This window comes from Bidens hawaiensis, unplaced genomic scaffold (genome assembly GCF_021521415.1).
Source record: "Bidens hawaiensis isolate Kalapana, Puna unplaced genomic scaffold, B.hawaiensis_p1.1 tig00034662_1, whole genome shotgun sequence".
NCBI classification, from domain to species: domain Eukaryota; kingdom Viridiplantae; phylum Streptophyta; class Magnoliopsida; order Asterales; family Asteraceae; genus Bidens; species Bidens hawaiensis.
The window spans coordinates 26195-39281 of record NW_027496012.1 but is presented as its reverse complement, the minus strand read 5'-3'; the positions used below and the strand labels follow the sequence as shown (position 1 = coordinate 39281).

General features: G+C 35.3%; 1 protein-coding gene across 1 annotated transcript; it reads right to left on the bottom strand.

Annotated features, from left to right (window-relative positions):
- Positions 1 to 6656: 6656 nt before the first annotated feature.
- LOC143586453 (membrane steroid-binding protein 1-like) lies at positions 6657 to 12499 on the bottom strand. Its single transcript, XM_077067995.1, has 2 exons — positions 12201 to 12499; positions 6657 to 7065 (listed from the first exon to the last, which is right to left on the bottom strand). Exons 1-2 carry the CDS (start codon positions 12494 to 12496, stop codon positions 6657 to 6659), a joined length of 705 nt encoding a protein of 234 aa, XP_076924110.1. The 5' UTR covers positions 12497 to 12499.
- Positions 12500 to 13087: the final 588 nt, after the last annotated feature.

The following is a 13087-nucleotide window of genomic DNA, read 5'->3' as shown; positions in this document are numbered from 1 at the left end:
GACTCGGATCCAGAATCATTATCAGATGACAAATCACTTCCACTAGCATCTTGAGAATTTTCACCAATTCCAAACATTGCTAGGTTTGCTTGATTGTGACCAATCATTACCATCCAGATTAGACAGCATTGCCTGATTTCCAGAAGATGATGGTTTTGAATTTGAAGACTTTCCAGCATCATTTTGATCTTGATTTCTCGAACCAGTGTATTCTTTCTTAGGTTTATCACATTCTTTGCGAAATGCCCAAATTCTTGACAATTGTAGCATTTAACCTTTAGTTTATCAAACCCAAGCTTCTTGCTCAATGAAGGAAGATCTTTGCCTGTTCTTTGTATAAACTTCTTCACTTTTCTAACAATCATCGCCATGTTCCACTTTAGATCCATGAGTTCTAAATCATCGGGATCAATTTGATCATAATCTTCATCGGTTAAATCACTTGTGGCAATCTTACTACTCACCAAATTCTCATAGGAAGACATAAAAGCAGACAAGAATGCAAAATTCTGTTCAGCCTCCTTTATGTTTACGTTTGGTTGAAATGAGAATTTTTTAGTAGAAAATGAATTTCCCGATGCCCCAGATGAACCAGAATTACCAGATGTATTTCCAGCAGTATAGAAACAAGCTTGTGGATCATTAAATGAAGCATTTGCATTTTCACTTGCAACAGCTTGAGTAAGAAAAGCGGTTAGTGGAGATATGGTTGAACTAAGAGGCATACTTCCACCATAGAACGAAGGATCATGACTTTCCTTTGAAGATTTCTGACATTTCAGATCATATTCTCTGTCTTCAATCTTTTGCATAAATTCAATAGCAGTCAGATCTTCATTTGCGAAATAATTGTTTTCCTTCAGAACCATTAAGAATGTGGAATAAGAACTTGGAAGTATACTCATGATAGTATCAATTTTATCACTTTCAGGAACTTCAATTTGCATCTTGTCCATCTCAGCAATCAAGTGATTGAATCTTGTTGTCATTTCTTCAACCGTCTCACCTTTCAATAGATTAAAGTTTCGAAACTGAAACTTAAGCATTACTTTTTTACTCTCTGCTGTGTTACCCATACTTCTCATGCGAAGATGTTGAAATAAAGCAGCACATCTTTTGATGCTACCCACTTGGTGAAAGATAGTCTCAGGCAAGGCCATGGTTAGAGTAGAATAAGCTATTATTTCTATCTCTAATGCTTTCTTTTCTTCAACAGAGTATTGTGAGATAGCCTTTGGTGTAAAACCCGTAGTCTCATCTCCAATCATAGGTACAGTATAGACCTCATCTAAAAAGTAAGAACAATCAGGATGAACTGATCCTAAGTGAGCACGAAACCGAGGTTCCCACTTTGCAAAATCACTGAATTTCATCAATCTCGGACATTTGGAATATGAACCTATCTCAGTATCAAGTTGTAACATTTGTTGCATCAACATGTTTTGAGACGCCAATGCATACATACCGGCCATATTTGAAAATTAAACAAGTTTAAAGAACTAGGTTTAACGAACTGTGTAGCGAATTGTGAACTGTTATAGCGAACTGAGAACAGTTATTGCGAACTGTTAACAGTGTTTAACGAATCAACTCTTAACGAAGTTAAGACTGATCAGCAACGAAGTACCTTAACGAATGAGGTGAGTGTTTTAGCGAATCAAAAGTCAACTTAAAGAGTCAACTTAACGAATCACAAAGGATTTGTTTAGCGAATTAGACAGTAATCAGTAACGAATCGCCAAAATAAACTTAGCGAATCACTAAGGAATGCTTAGCGAATCAGCTACAGTGGATTAGCGAATCACACTAGCGAATCACACTATAGCGAATCAGGTTGTTACAACCGTTTGTAACAAACTCTGACACCTTATGCCACGTGGCAAAGGTTGTTAGGACACAAATTCCAAGAAGAACACGTGTCACACGAATCGGTTAATCTAGATAGCGAACTAGAGTACACGAATCAATAAATCACTCGAATTGGCTAACGAACAAGGTAACGAAGTAACAAATTTGATAACGAATCACGAATAAACATGTAGCGAATCACCAGGAAGATGATAGCGAATTACGTTCATCTTCAAATCTTCAAATATTCAACATAATTTTCCAGAAATTATGAAGAACAACCCAGAAACCCAGAATTGTCAAATTCGTAATACTACCTCGTTACTCAACCAAATCGCATAAATTACCTATCAAACTCCTCGTAATCTAATTCCGAATCCAGTACACACAACCTTGTGACCAAACGATTTCAATTACTCAACCAATTTAACCAATAACAATACTCTGTTTCGGACTTAAACCGAAACCATAACCAAAAACACACAAATCCAAATCAAACCTCAATTCCACTTAACCAAACCTCTCCAATACCTTACACACCTCAAAACCAGTCCAAATCAACCATAACTCAATCAATTCAATCCAAAATCGATTCAAAACTTCTTAAACAGAAAATTCAATAAAAACGATAACAAAATCAACACCAAATCAAGTGTATGAGCACCAACAGCTTTGACACCACTTGTTGGAACCCGATGATTCGTATCAATAACAATAACCACTAACAGATCTCAGATCTGTGTTTATACTATTAATACGATTAAGGATCTAGCTCATAATTAACATTGATTCAGTGTTATATATGTATATATATTATCAATATATTATCTGTATAATATTAGGTGAAGCTTGAGAGAGAGTTTGGACAACAATTCGTTAATTAACTCCAAAACTTATTTTAAAACGTGAACAGGAGTTCACTATATATAGATGGTGATCTGGTTCGCTAACATCCCCTAGCGAACCAGCCTCCCCTTCGTTACATACATTAAATTAGCGAAACACCCCCTGATTCGTTAACATCCCCTAACGAATCAGGAGGGAATACATTTACTGACTAGTTCGCTAACATCCCCTAGCGAACTAGCCTTTAACTTAGCGAACTAACTCAATAAACAAACTATTATTACATTAAATCATAAATAAAACATTAACGTTAAATACAAAGACTCTAGACGCAAAACCGTGCACTAACAGCCCTACCTACTAAATGCCCGTGAGCCACGCTCCCCCGCCGCAATGCCATGCTCTTAAGTTGAGTGAAGCCGAATTTAAAAATAGGAAAATAGAGAAATAAAAAAATCAATTATAACTTTTCAGCTATCAAACATAATAATATACCAAGAATCAATATTTCAAGCAAATATATGAATCATCAACTAATAAGTTTAATTAATTTAAAAAGAGGTAGTAAGTGTGAAACGCTAAAAATGGTTCCTTTACGTAGCTGTGTACATCAAACCTTGGAAGCGAGTAACATCAAATAACAGGTGCAACAACTGTTTCCAAGTACACAACACATGCATCGCCGTCAAGTGAGTTGACGATGTGGAAGTATTGAAGGGGCCTCATATCAATAGATTTCAAAAAGGCCCGTGAGTTACTCATGACAAACCACTTCTCATTTGTCATGTAGTGTGTAATTGAGCACCATTAACGCACTGGTATAAGATTGGTGAAGACATTGATCCAAATGAATCCCATGGCCTTTATAACACCATCGCATACACTTTGGGATTATGCAATGGCCGCTCAAATTACTACAGAATTTTTCATATTAAACATGCAACGGGTTTCATTACAAGATATATTTATTCAATACAAACAAAATATGGACACAAATACCCTTCAACACAAAAAGGGAATATGTAAGAACGACTTCTATGCGGTTCAACTGAACTCTATCTCAACATGCGTTGTACTTCGTCGTTTTGGAGGCTTAGTTAATATAAAGAGATAGTCTTCCCCCTTGTTCTATCAAAATCAATTTTTAGGACCCATTTGAGAAACATTGACTATATGAAATTGCGGTACAAACGGAACACTATTTGATATGGCTGACACAACAAAACTATATGAAATTGCGGTAGTCACCAAACCATTGGGGCGTGCCTACCACATGAATTGTTTTACCAGCAAAAAGAGGGCAGTCTTCACTAAGACCGTTGTCTCACTCGCTATTTTAGTGTTTCAATCTCGTATGGTTTTCTTCATTCCCATCACATTCCTACTTGTTAGATTGCAATGCCCCAAATAAAGTTTTTTGTTTTTGCTATTCAAGTGCCAATCACTTTATAACACCATTACCCAATATATATCCATACGCCAATATGCATATGCACAATCGAATCACGTATGCCCACCACTTTACCTTTTTCTACAATTCGTTGACCGGAAAATTTGTGGCTTTAATTTGAACATTTCTTTCATCTCCTGATTAAACTTCAACTCTAACTACTCACGACGGATGATCCCTATGTTCCCGACGGATGAACCTTGCCCAATTTGTCGTAAGGTCTGTTTGGATTCTTTTGGTGACCATGCGGTGCATTGCAAAGAATTGCCTGGCTTTAAATACAGACATGATCTGGTTAGGGATGTTCTGTGTGATGTTCTTAAACGGGCAGGGATTTCTGCTAAAAAGGAGGCCCCTGTTAACTTTCTCACGGATCCTATTGAAGGGAGGTCTACTTTACGACCAGCTGATATTCTTGTGTTCGGGTGGGCAGGGGGGAAACACGCCTGTCTGGATCTTACAGGAGTGTCTCCTCTTGTTGGGCTCAGGGACCGTGGGTTTGTTGTGGGTCAGGCTGCGTTGAAGGCTGAATCGGGCAAAGTTGTTAAACACGAGAAAGCTTGTTTAGATAATCAACATGTCTTTCTACCATTTGCCTTTGATACATTTGGTTATCTGGCTCCAGAGGCTGTGAAATTTTTGAGTAGGGTTCAGCGCGTCGTACACGGAACCTCTTCAGCTTCTAGGTCCCAAAGCTTCGTTTTTAGCAGGATTGGCTTTGCTGTTCAAAAGGGGGTTGCGGCGCAACTTGTTGCCCGTTTGCCTGCCACTTTATTGTAATCGTTTTATAGTAAATTATATAGACAATTTATTTATTACTACTCACCAATTAACACACATTCAATACTTTATGTTGATTAAAAATCACAAAACTCACAAGCCTAATTTATTAATAAATATTTCACAAAACACGATATATCCAATATATATGCAGACGTTAATATTTTACTAAGCACCCCCGCACGAAAATCATCCAATAAACATATGCACATGGGGCAACACAGTCGCACGGATAACTCATTACACACCACACCAAACACTGCAAACCAACACGAGGGGTTAATCTGCTCGAACCCGCGACAACGCGCGGGCACTTTTGCTAGTAATAATAATAACAGAGGTACTTTTTATCTTGTTAACCCTTTAACAAGAACAACTATAATAAGAGAGATACAACCAAGCAAAATGACAAAAGAAAATAAAAACTTCCGTAAAAGAAACAATAGAATTATCTTAGCAATCTTGTGCTTAATTAAAAAATGTCAAACTAATTAAGAGGTCTGAATCATTTATTATATCTCGAAAGCTTAACTATTAAAAGACTTCATAAACCATTTAGTAAACCAAACATACTCTAACTCTAACCGAGATTTAAATGTATTTTTTTATTGAAATCATTAAAAGGCTACAAAATAGGCAAACAACCCCTAACTTTAGATTGCACCTCTACTTAAAATAACCCAACAAAACAACAGTTATAAATCTACAAGCAACTTATCATAGTTTGTCCTGTTGAATATATATCAATCAATCAATCATACCCAGTAAAATCCCACTGACAGCAAAGCTATAAGTAGGGTCTGGGGAGGGTGGGATGTAGGCACACCGTACCTCAATCCAAAGGAAAAAAGAGGTGGCTTCCAGAGAGACCCTCGGCTCTAAGTACATGTGTATGAAGCAAAATAAAGGAAATCAAAGTTTAACAGTTATATAAAAACTACTACTAATTATAATAATATTAATTATAATAATATTAATATTAATAATAAGATCACAGTTTAACAGCTATATAAAAGCTAATAATAATAATAATAATAATAATAATAATAATAATATATGTAAGGGAAATACCATTATGGTATGTGACCTAAATAAGTTAAGTCTAAGCCCTAAGGTATTCAATTCTCTCTAAAAATCCTTAACTTTAATTCTACTTCTCCACAAATTCCTATCCTCAACCATGTCCTCGGAGAGGTTTAGGTATATCAAATCATGCCTAATCCTCTCATCCCAAGTCAATTTCGGTTGTCCTCTACCCCTCCTCCCCTCTATAGTAATGTTTTCTACGGATCTAACAGGATTCGTCGTCTGTCTTCTCTTTACATGTCCAAACCATCTCAATCTCCACTCTCTTATCTTGTCTGCTATGTTCGCCACCCCTAATCTCTCGCGAAACACAACGTTTCTTATTCGGTCTAGCCTTGTGTGCCCACACATCCAACGTAGCATTCTCATTTCTGCTACCTCCATCTTCCGCACTTGTGCCTTCTTGATGGCCCAACAATCTGTTCCATATAGCATTGCAGGTCTAATCTGCAGGTCTCCTGTTGAATATCTAGATTATTATTTATTGTCATTAACCCAAAGGCCCGTTACAAATTTGTCTACGGTTTCTGGTTTCCTATATATAGAGGGTTTCTCTCTGTTGCAATGACAATTACCATATTATTAGTGTCGTTTTATGTCAAATATAGTTCACACCCACGACACATAAATGATTATAAACACAAAATCACTCATGTTTGTTGGCTTCACTTGTAGTCTCTTCCTTGGTTTCACCAACCGTCACTTCTGCTGGAACATGGCCAACCGGTTCAGCTGCAGATGTCTCAGCAGGTTCAATTGCAGGCGGCTCAGCAGGCTCAGATGCAGATGGCTCAGCAGGCTCAGATGCAGATGGCTCAGCCGGTTGATCATTGGTTGATGCCTCGGGTGCGGTTTCTGGATTCTTGATGGACCCAACCTTGACATACTTGCCCATGAACTTGTATTCCCAATCTTGCAATGCCTCGAGCTCAAATACTCCAAGACCAGTTAGATCACCGTTCAAGTCTTTCTCTTCAAAGGACATTTTGGCTAGAGCCCTACTTGCATCCTTTCCTGCAAATAGTGCATACGGTCCACCTGGTCCGTAAAACATCCTGAAATAATATTTGTACCCATTAATAATTAGTCGAATATCTATAATATTATTAGTCGAATATCTATAATATTAAAGAAACATGATATTTTAAAACATGTTTAGAGACATAAATTTCTATTAGTTAAAAGGTAGATAAATTTTCTTGATGAAACAATACCACATGACTACATAATAGCACATGCTTAAATTTATTTAAGTGTACATGTCTGAATGTGCGTTTTAAAAGTGATCATGTGATATTAAATAATCTTAAGCAAATAATCAGCTATGATAAAGTGGCCTACTGAAGACAATGTTTGTTTAGTTGCCTTGGGTGCTTGATGAACTTATTTGATTAATTAAGGAATTAATAAATAAAATGCGCAAAAAATACAATCCTGCGATAAAAAAAGGATGAGTTTAGATGTGACTAAAAGTGTCTCAATTTTCTCAAATATGATATGAAACTTGGTATTCAATCTCTAAATAAGAAAGCAGAACTATTCATCCAAATATTATAAATCTGATTATTACAACTTTATACGGTCCAAAACACAAATCCAAACACCGTCTTAGATAGTGTCAAGTAAACTACATAAATAGGACAACACATGGTTAGTAAACACAAGTTCCTAACTGATTATGAAACCAACCATTAAAGTGAGTACCAGGTAATTTGTTAATTGCAGACTTGCAGTAGCAACATAAACATTCACATGAACAACAAACCGTACCGAGTAAGATCCCACAAATAACAATGCTATAAACAGGGTCTGGGGAGGGTGGGATGTAGGCTAACCGTACCTCTATTCCAAAGAAGAGAGACCCTTGGCTCCGAAACCCATATGCATCTACTATTATAATAAACAAAAATGATGCTTCAACCACATATCCTTTAATTGATCTCATATTTTGCCAAGTGACACCCTGTCTTTTCATCTTTAACTCTTAATTATTTTATTAAAATAAATCATTAAAACATTCCATAGATTATCGATGTATCACATCAAAGCACTAGAATTCTAACATGTTTTTTCCTATAATATTTATTTTTAACAAAAATAAATGTCCTTCTACAATATTTGTTTTAAAATTTTAATATAACATTCCATTGTTTTTTATCATTTAATGACTTACAAAATATTCGCCCTAATATTTTATATTAAAAAGTGAATGTTTTAAATTTTATACGTAATCTAATTTTTAATTAAACTATAACTACAATTAAAACTTTAATTCTTGAAAACCTTTCATGATTTTTAAAATCTTTCACTTTTCAACTATAATTATAACTCCATTATATTCCAAAAAAAATTATAATAATAACATACTCAAAAGCTTAGATACTAATTTTTATATAATTTTATTATCCTGTGGTTTTTTTTATTAAACTTGGTTTATTTCACATAAAAAAACAAATGTTTACATGTATAATGTTTTGGACAACCATCCAACAACGGTAATTTTCATTGTCGGGCATGCGGTGTTACATAGTCATGTACTTCAAATATAGATTAATACCTTTCAGGAAAAATACATGTGAATATGACCAAAATATCTGACTAGCAGTAATGGTGCTGGTGGGTGGTGGGCGGCAATGGCGATGGGCGGGAGGCGGGGGTGATTGTTGGTAGTGGTAGGTGGTGGTGGTAAGCGACGAGTGGCGGGCGGTGGTGGTCGGTTGGTGGTGGTGTTAGTGGGCGGCGCCGATAGGTGGTGGAGGGTGGTGGATGGTGGCGGCGGAGGTGTGTGAAAGTGGTGGCGGGCGGCGGAGGCGGGGTGGGGGTGGTGGCGGGCGGCGGAGGCGGGGTGGTGGTGGTCGGCGGCGAAGGCGGGTGGTGGTGGTGGCCGGCGATAGAGGCGGCAGTGGGTGGTGGCAATTGTAGAGGTAGCGATGGTGACAGGGCAATGGGTAGTGGTGGTGGAGGTGGTATAGTGTGAAAGAAGGATGGAATGGAAAAAAAACAAAGGGGTAGATGGAATGAATTTGGGGTGTTTTAGGGGGAATGAAATGGACATGGTAATGGGTGATTCCATTCCATCGACTAACCAAACACATCTTTTTTCATTCCATCGTAATGGTCCATTCCATTCCGCCTCTCATTCATGCATACCAAACGCTACCTTTGTGTGTGTGTATATATATATACATATATATATAATTTTGAATGTTAAAACACAAATAATAATTTATATTACTTTATAATATAATATATATTTATTTAAACTTCGGGTATCTTATATTTAAGTATTTGTAAGAGTTGTATCAATCTTTTTTTTAAACACTATTCTTTTTAAAAATATAAATCCCTATATCAAATTAATATTATTATTAAATGATTTATTAGTAACAATCGTGTACTATTAGTAAGAAAAATTAACTAAATTTTAAACATTATTTACAAGGAAAGTTTTTAGAGATTTGTGTCGCATTTTTTTGATTAAAACTAGAGATGGAGTCAATCTTCTGAAAAACTCAATGAAGAGAAGAACTACAAATGTTGTATATGAAAAAAATTTTAGAGGTTAATGAAAATTTACCATCTAATTTTCTTTTCCTTTTTTTATTTTCAAAAAGTTTATTTTATTCAACTCCGTAATACGTATTCATATTCATTCATCTAATACCAAATTAGTATAAGTATTTTACATTGTTTTGTTTTTTTATTAATATAGTTTACCTAACCTGTGTATACACGGGTATTTAACCTATTAGATAATATAAAAAGACAAAATTCAACAAAACAACTTTAGATAGTGGAGAAATAAAAAATTAAATACACTAAATATTAAATAATAAAAAACATTAGTCATAATGAAATAAATAAAATAAAGGTAGTGATAATAGTATTGGACATTGAAAATATACAAAAGTAGTTAAAAACTATATATTAAATTAATTTATTATTTAACACGAAAACTACATAAACACGTAAACAAATAAAATTAAGTTTAGTAAGTGTAAAAATATAAGAATACTACAAATAATAATAATAGTAAATTAGAAAGTAATAAAAAAAGTACTAATAAGGATATTAATTAAAAATAACATACAAAATAGATAAACTTGAAGAAGTATGGGGGTAACAAAAAAGAAATATCTGAATGACATGTGACAAAAATAAGGCAAAAAGAAACCTTATTGTAACAAAAAACCATGGTTGCAAAAGTCGCTAGACGGACCCTTGACGGCCGACTGGGGAGTTGGGTGTACTCGGAGTACTCGGGGAGTACTCGGAAATGGTAAATAAAAAGAAATTTAATTTTTAGATATTATATATATGTCAAATATCATAAGTTTACTAATATTTATAACAAAGAAGATAAATACATTTTTTAATACTATTGTTTCTAAAATTTCCTATATAATAGTTAAAAAAGTTATATTCTTTTTTTAATATTATATAAATATGAATTATGTTCATTTTTTAAATCAAAATCGGCCTAAGTTAACCGACTAGATTTAATTCTGGCTGAAGTTGACAACCTTTGATCGATTCTTATTAACTAGGCGGAGTTAAAGAAACTTCCCTCGACGCCATACCTTGTAGCAAGTACTCGGGGAGTACTCGGACTTGTAGACCTACTTTTACAACATTGCCAAAAACTATACATTTTCTCTAAAACTCCATAGCCTTAATCCTATGTCTCTAAAAATTCCTATCCTCGACCATGTCCTTGAAGAGGTGCATGTCTAGGAAATCATTTTCTAATCCTCTCATCCCAAGTAAATTTGGGTCGGCTTCTATCTCTCTTCCCCCTATAGGGAAAGGGGAAGACAATAATGACTTAGAAATGAATTTTTTTAAGGAATTAAAATTTGACAAAGGAACTTGAATATAAAAGGATTGGACTTAGAAATGAATTTCCAAAAACGGAATTTGAATTTATTGAAACTAGAATTAGAATCCATCAAAAGGAATTTTAAACTCGTAATGAATTCGTGTGACAAAATAGTAGAAAGAAACCGGAATCAGTCACAGGTTTTGGGTACACCTGCTTTTGGGTATACCTGCTGCGCTCGGGTTTCATCCATAGTTATCAAAATCGACCGCTTAAGACGCTTAAGCGCATTTATTGGGCGAGGCGCTGACCTGTTCATGTTCTCAAGCGGCATGCGTATAATTTATTAAATGGAATTTGACCCACCTCTTCATATTCTCAAGTAAAAACTAAAACTCCCACTATTTAAGGGCTCAACTAGTTTATTATTTATTATTTAGTATTTAATTTATATACGTTTAAATGTTTTTTTCCTATATTATTATTTATTTTTCTTTTAAAAATATAATACAATATATGTTGTTTTGTATTTAGTCATGTTTATCATAACTTGGTATATAAAATAATAATAGTCATATAAGTATATATTAAATTTTGATATATACTTATATAACTATTATCATTATATATATCAAATTATGATAAACATGACTAAATGCTATGAACTGTTTCAAGAATGAATCTTTGTTTTCTTAATAAGATGTTCTACTTTAGTTAATTTTTGTTTTTTAATGTGCGCTTTTTTTAAAAAAAATCGGGCGCTTTTTTTGCGCTTTTATCTTGGGCGCTAAGTGAAGCCTCAACGCTTCCGAGCGCTTATCGCTTTTGATAATTATGGTTTCATCCCTAATCACGACGGCCACCACCGCCCCACGACAACAACGTAGCGGGGCAAAGGCAGCGGTGGCGGCAAAGATGGGAGGAGGGTGGCCAGTGTTGGCAGGAGGCGGCGGCAGTCAAGCAGTTGTTCAAATGGATCCATGCTCTTCCATCAAATATTCTGATTTTTCCTGGAGACTCGGGTTCAAACATCCATGAATGGATTCATATAATTCATAAAACACAGGTTTTCTCGAAGCTTCTTGTTCAAATTTTGGAAGATTGTTGAGTTTCATATCTTGAAGGATTTTGAAAAAAACTAATTCAAATTCCAATCAATTAACTTCAACCAATTTTTTATTTCAATTTCAGCAAATTTTTCTAACCAAACAAATTAAAAAAAAAAAAAAAAAAAACAGCTTTAATACACTACCCACCTACCGAAAAAGACAGCAATCCGAATAATAAGGGGTATCAAAAAATTATAGAACCAAAAATCATTCATCCATCCAATTAAACCCAATCATAAACCCCTAAAACTGAATAACATACCTGCTTTGTGAGATGCCATAGATCTGACCTTTGATAGCCATCAGCAAAGGCTTCTTAGGATCGGTTACGTCGTACGTTTTCAACTCCTCTTCGGAAATTTCACCGAGTTGAACCGGCGGCGGGAGCGGCTGCATGTCTTCTTCGAATGATCGAGGCCTGGGTGGTGGATGGTTGTTTCCGGCGAATAATCCGGAGACGGCATAGTAGCCGGGGAGAGCTAAGGCCAGTAGAGTGAGGAAAGTCGCCGGAGATAGTCCGGTGTAAGTGGTTATGGCTTCTTCAAGAGTTTCCAGCATTGTTTTCTTTTTGTTTTTGTTTTGATGATCGATAATATTCAGGGGGAAAGTGTGACGGTTTTTATGTTTACGTAATATATTTAGGTTATGCGTAGCGTATGTGCTATAAATTGGTGCGTTTTATGTCGTGTGGCGACCAGTTAGCAAGGGGTGAAAATTTGTTTTTGGGGTGTAATGGTGTATGGGCTACAATAGTAATATAATATATATATATATATGTGTATATATATAACACACATACTAATATAATAATAATATCTTCTTCCACGGCGACTTTTTCTCCTCGCCCGCGCCCCTTTTCGTCCAGAAATCGCCCAGGGGGCGGTGTTCTCGCCCCTTCGCGCCCAAGTTGTAGCCCCATTCAGCCTTAAGGGTTTGGTCATAAAGTGTGTAATGTGTTTTTGTAAATGATAAAAGTCCAATTCAACCTCTTATTTCACATTTGGGTGGTGTTTTTTTATAATTTGGAGAGATTTATTAGAGTGTCGTGAGTGAAAAGTTTTTATATTTTAAAAAACGCAGTGATTTTTCTGTAAATTTGAAAAACTATTATTCACCACTATAATATTTTAATATTCTTTTAAAGTGGTT